At 47.1% G+C, this 18,475-nt stretch overlaps 1 protein-coding gene across 6 annotated transcripts in view; it reads right to left on the minus strand.

Moving 5' to 3' along the window:
- Positions 1–11,241: 11,241 nt before the first annotated feature.
- The window catches only part of TXNRD1 (thioredoxin reductase 1), a 106,027-nt gene continuing 98,793 nt past the window's right edge, over positions 11,242–18,475 (minus strand). For all 6 annotated transcript variants that reach the window (XM_079937568.1, XM_079937567.1, XM_079937564.1 and 3 more), the window contains exon 14: positions 11,242–16,708. In XM_079937568.1, the coding sequence (XP_079793694.1) occupies positions 16,646–16,708 (63 nt within the window). In that variant the 3' untranslated portion in view covers positions 11,242–16,645. The remainder of the gene's footprint in view (positions 16,709–18,475) is intronic.

Genomic DNA, 18,475 nt, shown 5'->3' on the forward strand with positions numbered 1-18,475 from the left:
CAGAGAAATTAGGCCTGATGCACATTCCAGTCTTTGAATCATCTTAACAGTTGGGAAGGAACACAACCTGAACAGCAGAGGTGCCCTGGAGCACACATCATCAGCGCCTTATCTGTCTTCAGCACCTTCTCAGTTGATGTCAGAAATTCCCATTTTCCCATGGTCAGGGCGGAGCGCCCCACGCTCGGGTTGCTTTGCTTTGCACGAGTGTGACATTCGACCACTGTGTAAATGTTGGAGCCATGAGCATCCTCAAAGCTACTTCTCTGGGCCTCCATGCCTCCTTTGGAAATTGAGGCTGGGAAGCCCTCACCTGCTCCAAGGAAGAGTGCTGAACAAAATGGGTCCTTGCAGGTTAGAGATCTAGGACCACTCCCCACACCCATGACCTCACTAACGTGTCCAACAAGAGTTTGCTGACAGACGCCACCGTGGTGGGGAGTGGTGAGCTGCTCATCACTCCTTTCTGAGCTTGTTTCTGCTTCTGCAAAGTGAGCAGCTTTGAAGCCACAAACCTCTTTGAGAATCTGATGAAAACCAGGCACCATCTCCCTAGGAGATACGCGTGAGCATAAAACATTGCATAAAGTTTCAGGAGTTCACAGGGCCCCTTTGAGGATTCCTGGACCAGGGCAGGAATAGTTGGTTAGAGGCCTCTAGGACTGCTTTCCATTCCTACTTCCTGGGGCCTGGAAGCAACGCTGGAGCAACGCTGACGACCCTAAGTCAGCGCCAGGTTGCAGCGACCTGGGGACAGGATGACCGAGGGCAGAAAGGAAGGTGGAGTGAATGACAGCGTGGGAAAGATAGCGTCTTACTGTGCTGGGTCCTTTCATCACATCAAGTCTCAGCTGGACGCGTGTCACCTCCTTACCGCCGCCCTGAGCTGCTGAACCTCTATCAGCGAGAGGCCTCAAGCTCGTCACCTTTAGGAAGCAACGTATCTAGCCAGAATTTAAAGCCAATGCTTTGCTTTCACTGCATTTTTTCAAACTGTTTTTATTGAATTCCCAAAGCAGAAAGTATCAGTGGGGATATACAGGAATAGCCACTAAACGTTGTCCCCACCTCCATCCCCAGCCACCAGCTCTTCTCTCCATAGGAGATCCGTATGCCCTCCTTCCGGAAATATTTTATGTGTATGTAAGCATATGCAAATATGCTCTTGCATTTATTTTAAAAATCAATATCTATTTATGGCAAATGAGGCTAGTTCCCATTTATGATTTTGATATATATTTTCTTTTCAAATAAATGTGTTTACATTTAAAAGAAGGGGAGTCACTTTAAGGTATAGTGCTAAGTAAATACACAGAGGTGACAAAAAGTATGAATCGGGTATGGGATGACACGCACAGGAAGTCCACGGGGATCTCTGCAGGGGAGGGGGCTGGGAGGCAGAGTCTTCACCCCCGCCTCCTCCTCCCCCCAGTGAGAGAGGCTGGAAAGTGCTTTGCTGAGGTTCAAGAGCAGCCCCTCCCCAGGACCCCTTCTCCCCTGAAGGAAGGGGAGCCCAGGCAGAGGGCACAGACCCTACTGAGAAGGCTCCCAGCCACAGAGGACATCTCTTGGTAGGACCTGGGCCTCCTGTCTCCCACAGAACATCAGACCATATGGGGTCTCTCTGTTTCTACGGTTACATCCAAGTAATGGCGGTTCCATTAGATCACACCTGACATGTATTTGCTTCCAGAAAGGATGAGTCACCTGGACACCGTCCTTCTTCCTGCTGTGCAAGGGGCCTTGGTGCAGACGTGTATACTCGTGCCTGCGTGAGTACCTCTGGGTCCCTGTGTGTCTGAACAAAGGAGCAGGGAAGCTGCAGAAATGCAGCAATAGCTCAAAATTCCTTGTACCCAGCACAGTGCTGGCCTGCCTCGCGGCCCTTAATTGTTATGAATAAAATGTTAATGCATTTTATTTATGCACTAATGAATTTCATTATAAATACAATTAACACTCTCATTCTTCTCAGATACAACACCTCATGGATCTAATGAACAAAGTTTAGAGAGAGTCAAATACTGTCATTATCCATAACTGAATTCAGATTTCAGAAGATATCCGCAGACTCTCAAAATCGGCCCTTATAACTCGAAGCGTGTACTTCTCAGAAATAGTTTTAGGAGCTGTGTTGAATTCAAAAGAGGTGGGGCATGCTTACCATTGCACAGAACAATGCTAAGATTAATTTCAAAAGGATCAGATGAAGGGCTTCCCTGGTGGCGCAGTGGTTGAGAGTCCGTCTGCCAATGCAGGGGACACGGGTTCGTGCCCTGCTCCGGGAAGATCCCACATGCCGCGGAGCGGCTGGGCCCGTGAGCCATGGCCGCTGAGCCTGCGCGTCCGGAGCCTGTGCTCCGCAACGGGAGAGGCCACAACAGTGAGAGGCCCGCGTACCGCAAAAAAAAAAAAAAAAAAGGATCAGATGAAAACATACTCAGAAATGCCTACAACTGTCATAAATAGTCACTCTGTGATATGCCACGTGTCACGCCATTATGGTCACTTATGTAGTAACAGGCTTGATTTTCTTGCGATCACTGGATTCTTGCTCATTCACTGGTTGGAGGGATGCTGAGACCCTCAGGCCCAGCTGAACCTACCTGAGCATCTTACATAGAGAGTTATTCACTGGAACACAAAACCCCAAGTCCCAGGCGCTGCCTTCAGTAAACACGTGGGCCTCTCAAGGAGCTGTGGGAAGGCTGAGGCCACACCCCAGAAAAACGTGTGAGTCTTCTATATTTGGTGTACACCTGTGTAGCTGGGGTTTTTAAAAACTAGATTTTTTTATAGCAGTTTTACGTTCACAGTAAAATTGAGCAGAAGGTAGAGATTTCCCACATACTCCCTGACCCTACACACACACACACGCACACACGTATGCACACACGGACACACAAACATGCGCACGTGCGCACACATGCACGCACACACACGCAGCCTCCCCCACTATCAACATACCCACCAGAACGGTACATGTGTTACAGTTCATGAACCTACATTGATTGACACATCGTGATCACGCAAAGTCCATAGCTTACATTAGGGATCACTCTTGGTGTTGTACATGCTACAGGTTTGGACAACTGTATAATGACATGTATCCACAATTATAGCATCATACAGAGTAGTTTCACTGCCCTAAGCATCTCCTTTAATATACTGACTTGTCCCCTGATCTACAATCTATAAGCTTTTTCTCATATCATTAAATATTTTCTGGAAAAAAAATTTTAATGGCTGCATTAGTTGAAGTACAGGCTAAGCTGCTATATCAAAGAGTGGTCCAGATAAGATACATGTCTTTGTCTCTCATCCAGCAGATGGAGGGTCCTTGAAGGAACCCTGGTTCCTTCCATCTTGTTCCCCCTTTTGCACTTTATTTGCTGAAGAAACCATGTGTTACCTTTCTACACATGTGTTACCACCCAGAGGTTCTTCTGGAAAATGGGATGATAATGGCCAGCTCTTGGGTCCATCTGGGAGCTGAACGAGATGATGCATGAAAGTGCCTCAGATGGTGTGCAGAGAAGCGGTGCTTTTCTTAGAGTATCCTTATTTCATAGGTTCAGGGGAGAGTAGAGTTTATAACAGTGACAGCGAGCTAAGCCCTTGTGAAGCACAGCTCTTCAAATTCTGCATGTGGCAGTGGGGGAGTTCCACCCCAGTCTTCCAGAGCTGCCTGACACCACACCTACCAAGAAATGACCCCTGGCAGGCCCAGCCCTGATCAGCTGCTAATGGCCTTTTCTTCCCTTCCTTTGCTTAATGGCCCTGAATGTGGACTCCGGCAGAATGCCACAAGAATCATAAAAAGAAATTTAGACCAAGGCAGTCATTAAACTGTGCAAGCCACACAGGAGGCAAGGTAATTGAATTCCTAATCACGTTCCTGTCTCCTCACTTCACCATGAGAAATTCATTTCACCAACTATTAGGCTCAAATTCACTACAGCAGGAAAGGGGCCGGGGAAGGGAGGTGCCTATGACGAAGTCAATCACCACCCCACACCCTAGAGCGGGGACTCGTCCCACAAAATCCCCTTTCCACGCTAGGGCTTTGGGGAAGGGCTGGGGGGTATTGGCTCCTGATAACACCCACCATCAAGTTACCTTACAGGGTTCCTAAACAGGAAGGCACAAAGCAAGGCTGTGCTCTCGTTTAATTTTGTAACTACTCTCAGATGAGGCCTATGTGGGTTCCCGCTGGCTGATGGGGGCCAGAGCATGGAGGGGCCTTTTCTTCCCTGGCTTCTGTGCTTGTCCCCAAGGCAGGGACAGGCCTTTCCTTCTGGTCTCCCTCCTGCTGGCCCCATGCTTGCCCTGGGGTCACCCTCACGTCGTTGAGCATCAGCGGAGGCTCTGAGACACACCCCACGTCAGCTGGGCTCAGGGTCCCCCGGGAAGGTATTTGAAAATATGTAGTGCTCTCCCAATTCCCAACAGACTTCCTGGCTTGGGGCCCAGGAATGACAGACATGCGGAGGCTCTAGTCGTAGGTGGGAGTGAGTGGGGCTGGAGTAGAGAGACACGGAATTGCCCTGAACTTGAATCTCAGTGCTGCCCCTTCACATTTTTGGACCTCATCTGCTGAGAGCTGGGTTACTCACACTCAACTAATAAGAATAATAAATAATAAATAATAATAATAATAAATAATGAATAAATAACAACAGCATCCACTCACCCAGCACCGCCGGCCTTGTGCCCCCTGTTCTAAGTGCTTGATCAGGTGCGTAACCAACTTGATCCTCAAGGCACCTCTGGGAGGTGAGCACTGTTATTATCCCCATTTAATGGGGAAGAAAAGAGAGACCCTGAGAGGCTCTCTTTTTCTTCAACTTCCCTGCAGTGCCATAGCTCCACAGTCGGCTGCTCCGATCTGCTGGATATGTGCTGTCTGCGGGGGTCCTTGTAAGACTCGGGCCATGGCAGCGTGTGCCTGCATCTTTAACGTACACAGGCAGTTGTAGGGCTCATTCTCTTTTTTTTTTTTTTTTTTCCGGTACGTGGGCCTCTCACTGTTGTGGCCTCTCCCGTTGCGGAGCACAGTCTCCGGACGCGCAGGCTCAGCGGCCATGGCTCACGGGCCCAGCTGCTCCGCGGCATGTGGGATCTTCCCGGAGTCGGGGCACGAACCCGCGTCCCCTGCATCGGCAGGCGGACTCTCAACCACTGCGCCACCAGGGAAGCCCTGGGTCAGATCTTTTGATGCAGTCGTTTTGCCTGTGGTTTGTGCTTTTGTTTTTGGCCGCACCTCTCAGCTTGTGGGATCTTAGTTCCCCAACCAGGGGTTGAACCCGGCCGGGCCCACGGGAGTGAGAGCGCAGAGTCCTAACTACTGGACCGCCAGGGAATTCCCTATGGTTTGTGCCTTGAGGTCACGGTGTATGAAGTCCTTCTCCGTCTCTAGATCACAGAGATATTTTTGGTATTTGTCATATAAACTTTATGGTTGTACCATATACGTTTAGGTTTTTACTGTTTCAAGCCTAGCTTTGTTATACGGTGCTTGATGACGATGCAGTTTTATAGTTATACATAGTGATCGAGTTTCTCCAGTATTATCTGCTAAGGTGTTTGTCCTTTTCTTTTGATTTGCAAGCCCTGCAACTTTTTAGCTCTGCGGCTTTATTTATTCAAGAGGGTAGTTTGTGTTCCAAGCAAAATAACGGAGCACTGCGAAGCAGAAGCGGCAGCCTGCTGTTCACAAGGGTGGACACTAGGGGGCATACCTTCTCTTTCTGCTCCACACAAGCCGTCTGAGCTTGGACAAGACTAAGTAACACCCAACCTCATTTTGCTCACTTGAAAAACGGGTACCACAGTTCTAAGGGCTCTTACAGAGATGAAAACAGAACCACTCACTGCAAAGGAAGTGGCCTGGGGGTGCAGTTGTTTCTCCTTGTCTGCAGCCCCCATTAGTAATGCATCTTCTCTTCACAGTTCCTCTCGGGGCCACTTCAAGGCCTTTGTTCCCCCCAGGCCCTTGTACTTGCAGAGCTACCCCGTCATTCCAAACATAGTGAACTGCAGCCCTTCCTGTGTTAAATATAATGTTTATAAATATATGGGCATTGGATCCAACGGCAGTTGATTGGCTGAAATAATATTACGGAGGCATTTAAAGACTCGTCCATTGCAATTTTTGCTGCACCAATTTTTCTTTTTTTTCTTCATATTTTGAAGCATTTTGTAAAAGGTCTCAAATGTCTTTATAAACACTAGGTCTTTTGCTCATAGTACTTAGTGGATAAAACAGCCCAGCCTTCTCTGCCTCAGCAACACTAACTCACCTTGTGGCTGTCGATAGCCCTGCTTGTATAGATACTGGCTCAAACCCGGCACCTCCCCTGCCTCCTGAGCCTGAGACCCACCTACCCATCTTCCACTCAATCGACCCCACTAAGTCCACTCGAGGACGTGCGGTATTTGTTTCTAGTGCAGGAGCCAAGAACGCAGGCCCTGGGCTAGGCCAAGTGCAAATTCTCGTCCCGCCATTTTCTGGCTGTGATCTTGGGCAAGTTCATTAACCTCTCTATGCTCACTTCCTAATTTGTAAAATGGGACATTAATGACACTGACCTCAGAAAGGCAGTTGTGAGGATTACAGAAAAGGAGTCATGTGTGCAAAGTACCTGGACAAGTACTAAATTCCCTTTTGCTATTACTACCGTTCTGTTCAGAGAAGTTGTCTTCTCCACAGGATGTACCCTAGTGTCTCCAAGATGGGCTTGCTCATAAAAATCACCTGGAGTACTTGATAAAAATACACATTCCCCACGGTGGTTGATTCCCTTGAGGATCTGATTCTGTTGGTCTAGGGTGAGACACTGGAATCTGTATTTTAACAAGTGCTCAAAACCTAGATTCAATCTCGATTTTGTAATCTAAGAATCATATACTGTTTGGCAAATTACAGAATCTCTCTAAGCCTGTTTCCTCCTATGAAAGATGGGAATAAGACCTATGTAGATTATTGTGAGAATTAAAAAAGTAAAGCCTGTATCATTCTGCATAATGCCTGGTGCATAGCTTCCTTTCCTTTTTCTCATCTTAGTCACTGCATAAAAACAATAGCTTCTTGAACTATTTCTTTCTATATTTTCTTTATTTCATTTTGAAAATTGTTTTTAACAATTTTTCTGGGTTTGTGTTTTCTTTTTTTGAAAAAAAAAGCTCTAAATATTCCTCTGAATACAACTTTAACTGTATCCCATAAGTATTCTCCTTTCTGTTATTTTCAGTTATCATAGTTTTAATCACCTCTTTGATTCAGTTTTTGAAGAATGTTTCTCAATTTCCAGGTGGGTAAGTTTCCTGAATTTATATTTTTGCTTCTGATTTATGTAATCAGATATTATAGCTGTTATATCACATCTCTGTGAAATGGACTCAGGTTTCTTTTGTGGTTTCTACAAATGTTTCATGGACATAAAAGAAAAATGTGCATTTTCTATTTGTAAGGGCAGAGTTAAACAAACTGAATGATCATGTCGGTCAAATAGTCTGTGTTCTCACTGCTTATTTTGGTCTTTTTCAGTGTTTTCTAAACTGGAGCCATTAAAAAACTCACCTTTGTGATTTTTCCTGTATCCATGTATCAGCTATACTGCTATTTAATACACTTATTTTAAAGGGAAACCAATGTCATTTGTCCTTTTAGCTCAACATGAATATGGGTCTAGCACAGGGCGCTGTAGGCTCTGAAATGTTTGAGAATGAACGTGTTACGGGCTGAACTGTGTCCCTCCCCACCTCCAAATCCCTATGTTGAAGCCCTAAGTTCCAAATGTGGCTGTATTTGGAGATGGGGTCTTTAGAGACGTGATTAAAGTCAAAAGAGGGCATGTGGTCGGGTCCTCAGACAACATGATTGGTGTCCTAAAAGAAGAGGAAATTTGGACACGGACACAGCGATGCATGCACAGAGGAAAGGCCACGTGAAGACACAAGGAGAACGTGACCGTCCACATGCCAAGGAGAGAGGCCTCAAAAGAAACGAAACCTGCCAACACCTTGCTCTTGGAGTTCTGGCTTCCAGACTCCGTCGTTTAATCTGCACAGTCTGCGGTATTCTGATACAGCAGCCTGGGCAAACTAATACACAGTGAATGAATGGGTAGTTCCCTTCTCAGGTGAGACCCGTCACGGAGACCAGAAGTACTACCTATGACCCAACCTCCACTTCAGCCTGCCCATTGTGGGTTTGGGGCCTCGCGTGCGACTCAAAGAGCAAGTGGACTTGCCTCGGACCTCACGGGGCTCAGACCTCGCTCTTTGCTGAGGGACCCATGCATGGGTCAGGCCGCCTTGGGCAGCAGCGGTTAAGTGTTGCCCCAGGCCCTGCTGGAGACTCAAACCTTCCTCCTGTTTCGAGACCCACAGCCCCTAAATCACCTGGGATTCCCTTTAGCCCGTTTTTAGGCTTGTTCTGCTGAACTGCCCAGCTGGAAGTTTGGGGATTGAGCTGACGCCACTTGTCTCCTTCTGTCCTTCAGAGTCCTTTTTGGAAGACTAGACTTTCCCTTGCTTTCCAATCAACCAGCTCTCAGAACAACTCCAAGTTCACAGTAGTAACTTTACACATAATTGTGGAATGAAAGCACAGAACTGGGTCCCACTGATTTTATCATTCTTGATAACACCCATCACCTCATCTTTTCATGACAAGTTCCCTCTTTAGCCTCCCTTTATCTCTTACTCTGACCTGCAGTTGCCTAAAATTTCTCTCTCCAACCCTCCTTCCACTCTTTATTCTGACCAAACAGTGCGATAATAACAGTCGACTTTACCACATGCTTACTCTCAGTGCTTTACGTGTTATCGGCTCATTTAACCCTCACAGCCACCCTGGGAAGGTACAATTAATATTCTCATTTTGAAGATGAGGAAACGAGGCAGAGTGAGGTTAAGCAACTTGGCCAAGAGGTGGCAGAGCTGTGATTCTAACCTACACTGCATGGGTCTGGAGGAGGGGAGGACGCTAACCTGCACCAAACCTGGCTACTCATCATTTACGCAGGGCCGGGATTAGCGTGAGGTGAGTGAGAGGCCGAGGGTGCGGAATCTAATTCTGAGTCGTGCAGGGGCCGCTCCTGCTCTTACAGGACCCTCAGTGTGCCTCTCCTCACCCCGTCTCGGCCCCGCGGTTGTGTACTTTCTCTGCTCCCCAGAGCCCCAGGATGATGCCCCAAAGCGCTGGCCCGCTGTTTGAAGCAACTTACACCTCATCTCTCCACCTTTCTCTCATTTTCTATTTCCATGTCTTGACTGCTTGTCTGTGTGGAACATCCTTTTTCCACCCCTTGAATCTTTTACCACCCCTTGTGGATCTAAAACCTGCCACCTGGCACTCACAGGAAGGGTCCCCAGGAGATCCCCTTGAAACAGGAGGGGAAGGGGGCAGGGCACGACATTTTAAAAGAATGACAGCCACAGGACGTGACAAAAACTGGTTAGAACCAACTACGTCCAAGATGGCAGAAGATTCGACTTCCAGTAGACCTTGAGCCTCATTATACCCTCGCTGCAATACATTAGCTAAATGACACACCCACAGGTGCCATGACAGTTCTGACCCTAAAAGGTCAAAGTGGGCATGGCCCAATTCCTGGAAATCCCGCCCCTTCCCCCAAATAGTTGGAATGATCCTCCCACTCATTAGCCTATGAAATTACCCGGCCCATATTTCAGGGCCTCTAGCCTTCTGAGATGGCCTGCACTCTGTCCGTGGAGTGTGTTTCCCTCTAAATAAATCCACTTCTTACCTATCACCTTGTCTCTCACTGAATTCTTTCTGCAAGGAGACATCAAGAACCTGAGCTTCATTAAATCCCGAGACCAAGTGTGTGATCTCAATTAAAAGGCCTTGGGTTCAAGTCCCAATCTGGGTTCTGGCTGGGTTCGAGTCCCAGCATGTGGGTTCATGTCCCAATCTGAGTTGCACAGTTTCACCCTAGTCCTGCTCTGTTCTCCTGGCATGGGGTACCTTCCTTTGGGGCAGCTGCTGGTTTCTAGCAGAGCTTTTCTCCTTTTTATCTGCACTCATGCCCTCAGGGCCTCATCTTTCTCAGGACTTTTAAACAGCCTCTCTGGGCTGACGCCCTGACATTTAACTCTCTATCTTGAACTTCTTTCTGGAACTCCAGCCTCATGTGTTAACCGTCCAAAACCTCTACTCGGATGTCTACAAGGCATCTCAACCTCGGCACCTAAAACTCGAGCTTCTGATATTCCTCTCAAACCTGCCCCTCCTCCGCAGTTTTCCCATCTCAGTGAAATGGCACCTCCAGCCTCAATGCTTCCAGTGTTGAAGCCCAAAATGTAGGAGTCATCCTTGAACCTCTCTCTCTCTCTCATCCCACATCCAATCCAACACTAAGTCCTATTGGTTCTCCTCTAAAATTATGTCAGACTGGGATTTACTTACCATACCTACTGCTACCACCTTGGACTAAGACATCATCTTCTCACCCCTATCACTGCAGCAGCCTCCACCCACCCAAAGCCTCAGGCTGCCCTCAGACCAGCCACCCGTGTGCTCCTGACCACCTGGAAGTGTGATCAGGAAGTGGGGTCACACTCCTCCTCTGTTCAGAGCCCTCCAGTGGCTCCCAATGCTGCTGCTTCTTACTACAACCAACAAGACCCTACCTGATCTGTTCTCTCTCTGACCTTGACTTTTATTCTTCCCCTCCTTGCTTGCTGGACTCCACCCACCATGATGGACTTAGACTCATTCCCCCAACATCCCAGTCATTCTCTGCCTCAGGGCCTTTACACTTGCTGACCTCCCTGCCTGGAATGTTCCTTCCCCCAGGATCTCCTTCACCTCCTCCAAGTGTTCAGTCAAATGCCACCTTCTCTATGGGGTCTTCCCTGACCACCTTAATTAAAATTCCACTCCCCACACACCTCCCCTTCCCTGCTTAGATTTTTCTCCGTGGCACTTATCACCACTTATTCAATATAATGACTTATGTTATTTTTGCCTATTTCCCTCAACTATAATGTAAACCCCTTGAGGACACAGATTATTGATGTTTTTGTTCACTGCTGAACTCTCCTGCCTAGAACAGTACCTGGTACATAGTATTTGCTGAAAAAATGAGGGAGTAACTGTGTGCATTCACCCACCCTACCTGACTGCACACACCTTCAGAGTGAGGTCTATGTGTGTTTCGGTCAAAGATCTCTAGAGAAAGTGGACCAGTAGAAGATAAGACAGATGACAGATAGATTCATTTATTATAAAGAATTGGCACATGCAAATATGGTGGCTGGAAGTCCCACCATCTGCCATCTGCAAGATGGAAAATCAGGAAAGCGGTGGAGTAGTTCAGTCTGAGTCCAAAGGTCTGAGAACCAGGGCCGCGGAGGGTCAATGTTCCAGGTCAAGCAATCAGGTAGAAAGAGCCAAATTCTTCCTTCCTTTTATTAAGGCCCTCAATGGATTGGGTGATGCCCACCCACACTGGGGAGGGTAAACCATTTTACTGAGTCCACTGATGAATGCAATTTCATTCCGAAACATCCTCAAGACACACTCAGAAATACTGTTTAACCATCTGTCTGGGCATCCCTGTGACGCAGTCAAGCGGACACATAAATTAACCATCAGTGTTCATTCACTCTGTATCCACTGTGCCTTGATGTACAGCACATGCCATGAAGTTTGTTTCTTGTCTCTTCACTCCTTTAGCAATTGCTCTTCCAAGGTGCTGCTTTTGCAATTACGAGGCAGGCTCTACCTCATTTTCCTGACAGACAAGAAGGCGTCCCCATCACGCACGCAGGAAAGCCAACACGGAGGGCTCTGATGCCTCCCTTCAGGTCAATTTGCATGCATTTCCTGCACACCTACTGTGTGCTGACCACAGGGCCAAGGACCTACCTATTGGCTTTTTCAGAGTCAACACATACTCCCATGCCCTTCAGCTTCACAGCAATCAGAGTGTGCTTACATGGCTGGGTGTTTTTAAGCACGTAGGAGAATTTACAAAGGAGATGGTGGCAGGAACAAAGTAGCATCATGTTGTAGAAAAGCACATAGTTGGAAGCCAGATGGCTTCTGGTCTCAGATCTGTGTTTAGCTGGTTAACCTTGACCTTGATGTTGATCAGTCAGCTTCACCTGTCCAGCCCTCAGTTTCTGCATCTGTAGACGGACTTGGAGAAGCTGACCTCCCTTGCCAATCTCAAAGCCTATGAAATAGCGCCTGAGAAACGAACAGCTGCAGTAAGGTTGTGCAGTGATGGGATCAGGCTCAGAGACGGCCAAGGGGTCCAGAAAACCCTGCTCTGCTCAGCTCCTCCGGAGACTCTTAGGAGTGCCCAGAGGGCAACGTACGGCATCAGTGATACAGGGCATCAGCAGAACAGGGTCTGCAGGAAAACCCTTGGCTCCTTAGAGTGAACTTCAAATTAAAAAAAAAATTTTTTAAGCTCTTTTCTTTTTCTAAATAAAATCTCTTGAAATGTTAAAAGTTGAGTGCTCTGATTTTAAGTGGGTTTAAGGAAAGAGGACCGGGCCTGCTTGTTGTGCGACCCCTCCAACTCCCACGTATTCATTATCGATTGCTGTGTCACAATTACTCCCAAACTTAGTGCATGTTTAGCCCATTCCCAGACCTCATATCAAGGATGGACTCATGGATGGTCAGGAAAGGCCTTCTGCTGGATTCTCTGTCTTTAGAGTCTGGTCTCCTAGCTCCTGTGTGAGACCCTGACGGACACATTCCTGCTCCGGGCATTCTAATACTCCCAGCTACCCCTTCCCCACCTTTTAAAGCTATTTGAATAAACTACTGAGTAGATACAAAGGAACATTTGTAACAAACATAAATAATGATGCAACAAATGCACAAGTCCTCCACTTGGGTTAGGAAAGAAGCCTTTAGGTCCTGGGTGCCCCTTCCTGACTCCAGCCTCTGCCCTGTCCCTTCATAGGTAACCACCAGCTTAAACTCCAGATTCTTCATTTTGAATTTGTTTCCCTTGTGGTTCTACTCCTACTGTCCATCTAAACACACATACACATTGCTTAGTTTTGCCTGTTTATGTATATAATGGAATCACACTGTACATATGCCTTTGACTTTTTCACTCACTGATCCACTGTTTGTAACATGTATCTTGCTGTTACTTCGTCTTCTGTTGTATGGATACACCGCAGTTGACCTGTCCATTCTTGTTCTGATGAATATTTGGGTTGTTTCCATGTTTCGTTTTTTTGCTATTGCTAACAGTGTCGTGTCTTTTGGTGCACAGATGTGCATCTGTGCTGGGTACGTACCTAGAGTATGCACAGGATCTTGACTTTACTGGGTCATGTCAAATCATTTTCCAAAGTGACTGTACCAATTTACACTCCTCACAGCAATAAATGCGTCCCATTTGCACCACAGCTTTGCCAACGTTTGATACTGTCAGACTCTCTAAACTGTGCCACAGAATGGGTCAGAAGTGGTATTTCACAGCAGTTTAACTGTATTTCCTCAACAAGTGACGTTGGCCATTTTTATGTTTATGCCCTTTCTACTTTCATTAACATTTGGGTCAAAGGTTCCTGACACGAGAGATTAACAGTGTCCTGAAGTGGTCATCTCTGATAGGTACAGATCCAAGTGGTAAGGCTCTACCTGCCCACCCAATTACACGAAGCTTTACGTGCCTCCGTAGTGCACGTGTAGGCTTCGTGCTGGAAGCTACGCAGCACACAGACGCAAAGAACCCTAATTATCTAGAAGTGGGCTCGTGCAGGGTAACCTGAAGTGCTCTAGAGAAAGTACAGAGTCCTGTGGAGTACACGCAGAAAGAGCTCTGGCTGGAGGCAACCCAGCGCAGGGGGGTTAGGAGCGGTGTCTTTGGGGCAGAGGCCAGAGGTGCAGGTGACTGGCCCAGGGTCTGACAGAGGGCCCAGAGCCTATTTACAGGGCTTTGGAAGACCCTGAGGACTCGGGGCAAGGGAAGTCTGAGGAATAAGATCCTGGCAATAGTGTGGAAATACACCGGCAGTGTTACGACCAGTTAGAAAAAGCACTAAAACATCTCAGACAAGGTGTTTGTTAATTGTGCGGACCACACTGCTCGAGGGCACGTGAAAACACGACGGGACCCCAGGCTTCAGCTCAGTCGCCCTTCATGAAAGCTCCCACCCGTCAGAGATGAATGAGGCAGACTGCAAGGTGGTCGAGAGGTCTGGGCCTTTGAAGTCACAGACTTCTCTGGCTTCAAAAGTGTGCTATACCACTACCTAGCTGTGTAACCCTGAGCCAGGATTCCTACCTCTGAGCCTGCTCTTCCATCTGTAAGCGGGCACAGGAGCTTCCTGAGAGGGCTGTTATGTGCCTGGTACATGCTGCAGTAACAAGCACTTAGTGGTACTGTTAGCACTCTGCAGTTACTCAGGACAGAGAGGAACTTTGGGAAGGTTTTTGTTAAGGATTACCACAAGATAGGAGTTTCTGCTCATCAACTGATGCATCAGAAAATTAAGTGCATATGAGTGAATAATCTGAGCCTGACAATAAACATCAATGTAAACACTTACTGAACCCCGGGTATGTGCCTGATACAGTTCAGAGAGAAAGGAAGGCTCACGTACCCTCACAGTGCTGTTGTCAGGTGGGGCAGGTGGGGCGGTTTTGCCACCTTAAAAACTAAGATGGACAGATCAAGTGGGGATAAGCTCAAAAATGGAATCTGGAATGCCAACACGGCTAAAATGTGAACCTCAGCACACCCACCAGGCCCCGCAGCACAGCATCGATGAAACTCACTCAGCACCTAGTTCTCACGATCGCCAACAGAAGCCCGGAAGTCCATTTGGCTGTCAGCTGAACAGTCCCAAGACCACCATTCAACAAGAGCCACACAGGGTGGATATTAACAGCTTTTAAGGTTTCACATGGTTTCTTTTCAGAAGATTTGTAACAAAAATACACGGAATTTAATACGAGTTCTGATACACTGGGCAATTACGCAGACAAGTCTATAAAGTAGAATCCTTCTCGTGGGGGCAGAACATTCTATTCCACAAAGAAGGCAGAATCACAACATGATTAGGCATGATCACCCCGTACTGCCTATCTTCTAATTTCAGAGATTGGCAGACTTGGAGAAAAAAACAAATTTAAAAATAAATAAAGAAAACTGAACACGGTCAGCTGTCGCAATTCCCCTCCCCTCTTTTCCTTTTCCCATTGTCTCCACACAACCAGATGGGACGGAGGGTGAGGCAGGGCTGTGAGGCAGACAGGGTCAGGGGATCTGCTGACTAAATGCTGGGCAGACGCTGAGTTCCCTGAGGTGACGGAGAAACGTACTTTCAATCAACCACTCAGTGCTGTAGCCGAGACACACACACAGAGGGGAGGGAATGAAAAAGGAGCTACAAGAACTGCTGGTGGGAGGTCTGACGTCCACAACATGTTTAAAATCCAACTTCTGTAGTGGGAAAACGGCCTAAATATGATCCGTCGCCAGTACATTTAGGCAGAAATCTGTAACTGTAGGGTAATACCTCTTTGTGATAATACAAGTTGGAATGCTAATGGAGCAGAAACACTTCTGCCCAAATTCCACCAAGTACAGTCAACAGAAAAAGCCAAAACCATTTGGTTTTTACACGAAAAGTCCTTCACATCCACCTGTGTTCAAAAATAATAAATTATGATATTAACAGCTTTCTTTAAAAAAGTAATTACCACAAGAGTTAAATTGTTAAGTGTGGAAAGACATTTCTCCTATGAATATAGTTCTTAGGAAGGGATAGATGCATAACACACATGAAAAATAAAGCTGTAGTATTTTGTGATTTTAGCTTAAAGCAAAAGCCACCCCCAAAAAGTCTTTAAACAAGCGTTAAATGTTTCCCATTGCAAAAGATCTCAGCTCACTTAGACCAGCACACAATGGACTAAACAACGACATTTATTGTTTTTCCCCATTTCGGCTGTGCATCTGCCTCCGTGATGAAGAACAGTGGAGATCACGCTGTACGACCAAGTTCCCTGCATTGGAATATTCCTCCTAACAGGCTGGCCAGGTAGCCATTTCATCATCAGTGGTATAGTGCCTGGGAGCACACCTGGCCAGTGGTGACCACTTGTTTTGGGGAGATGCTCTCTCCCCGGGACAAGCCTAGGAGCCACGGTGCGCCGTCCCAGCAACGAGCCACCTTATTTGCACACGGTGGCCACGACTTGCTTTTGGATAAAAATTGTCTGCTATCATCTCTACTTTCACTAACACGGCGGAGAAAAAAAATAACCAACCTGAGAAAGGTTGACAGTGAGAATAAGAAAACCTACAAAGGAAAGGCCATGCAAAAACTGCTTCGACGGTTCCATCACCACCCACCGCGCGGGCTTGAGGCTGGTGACTTCATGGACGCCCCTCTGCGAAGCGCTGCCGAAAGCCAGTTTCGAGTGCGTCATGCTGACCCCAGTGCGATGCTGCCTGCCACCCACGCGTCACCTCCGGCCCATGAGATCCAAGGGGGCCTCGGGGCTCTAAGCACAGGACACGTGGCTGCTGAAGCCCCAGAACCTTCCGCAAACTTCGCCTTGGACTTGGGCAAGAAATACGTCAGTGGTTTGGAGTCCTGGCAGCAGCACCCACACTGGGGCTTAACCTCAGCAACCGGTCTGGAGGATGTTCTCCCCCGAGCGCTTGGTCACCGACAGTGTCGTGAATACCTGCAGGGAAGGAGACAGCATGAGACTCGGACACGGGCGCAGAAGTTAACTGGGCGCAGCTCAGGTAACACCGCGGGACTAAGAATGACTTGAGTAACTACTTACAACAGAGATGTAGTATGACCAAGGTAAGCATTTCACCACCAACGTGAAAGAGAAAAAAATGTAGCTTATATCTAATAAAGCACTTACTTGCATGAGGGTGATTAAAATAATACCCTGGTTGTTTACCAGTTCTCTAAAAGAAATGTACCATGAAATATTCTGGACACATAGAAAGAAGTGAAGTGTACTATCATGAACACCCTTGTGCTCACCCAACTCAGGGAGCTTCGTAACACATGGTTCGAGCCCCATGTGTATCCCCTTCTTGATAACTTTCCCCCTCCCCGCCCCCTGACTGGTGCTTTTCTTTTGTAGGTTTTTAAAAACTTAATATGCAAATGGCAAGATGGTATATACATCCTCTTCTGCTACCTGCTTTCTTGGGCTCAATACTTTATTTCTATTATTCACGCATACGGACACAGATAGCTCTAATTCTTCCATTTCTCACTGAATAGTATTCAATTACTATAGTATACAATACCATATTAGAGTATAGTATATATACTATAGTAGTGCTCTCCAACCTTTTCGGCACCAGGGACCGGTTTCGTGGAAGACAATTTTTCCGTGGCTGGAGGGGGGCGGGCAGGAAGGGGGTGACGGTTCAGGGAGTAATGCAAGCGACGGGGACTGGGAGATGAAGCGTCCCTCGCTCACCTGCCGCTCACCTCCTTCTGTGTGGCCCAGTTCCTAACGGGCCACGCCCAGGGGTTGGGGACCCCTGTACTATAGTATTCAATCACTCAAATAGTGAGTATATTACAAATTACATACCCAGGCTCCTTTTGCTGGCCACTCAAGCTATAACCAATATGCTATCTGCAACGTGCTATGACATTCTGGTACATCTCCCTGCACCTGGAGCTAGAGGTACAACTGCTGGGTGCGAGGGCAGGATTGGCTAGATTTCCAAAGTGCCTGACGAACTGATGCTCTCACTTGCAGTGACTGACAAGTTCTCCTGGTTTCACATCCTTGAAACATTGGTCCTTGTGGACTTAGAGCCTAAGAACTTTAGTTGGCTTTGATTTGCTACTACTGAGGATTGCCTATACCAAAAAAACAAGGGCTCTCAAACCTTAAAGCCTGTTCACGCTGATTAAAATACACGGAAATTACAGATTCTAATTTGGCAGATCTAGGGTGGGCCCCAGGAATCTCATTTTTAGCAAGAGTCCCAAGTGATTCTAACGCAGGTTGCCTAAAGACCACAGATTAGAACTTCTTGAGGAACACCAGTGTAGGCAACGCACTGAGAATTTAACGCAAAATTCAAAGCCTAGAAGCCCACTGCGTGGTAAACTAACCATTGGTTGCTTAACTTTGTAGTTTCCCCAAACAGGAAACCTGCAGCTCTCCTACAGTCTATCTGTAACAGTAACTCTCTAAGTTGCCAAATCCAGAGGGCACCTTGCCGCTTTCATTTCTCAGCCTCTCTGTAGCATTTCTTGTTGTCGATCTCAATGATCTTCTAACAATTCTTTCTTCTTTTTGCTTCCGTGAAAGCACTCTTTCCTGTTTCCTTCTTTTGTGGCTACTCCTCAGCCATGGCTTAGAGGTGTGCTGCTGAAACACCGATTTTTTTTTAATTAATTAATTAATTAATTTATTTTTGGCTGCATCGGGTCTCGGTCGCTGCACGCGGGCTTTCTCTCATTG

The sequence above is a fragment of the Stenella coeruleoalba genome (genome assembly GCF_951394435.1).
Source record: "Stenella coeruleoalba genome assembly, chromosome: 11".
Lineage (NCBI taxonomy): Eukaryota > Metazoa > Chordata > Mammalia > Artiodactyla > Delphinidae > Stenella > Stenella coeruleoalba.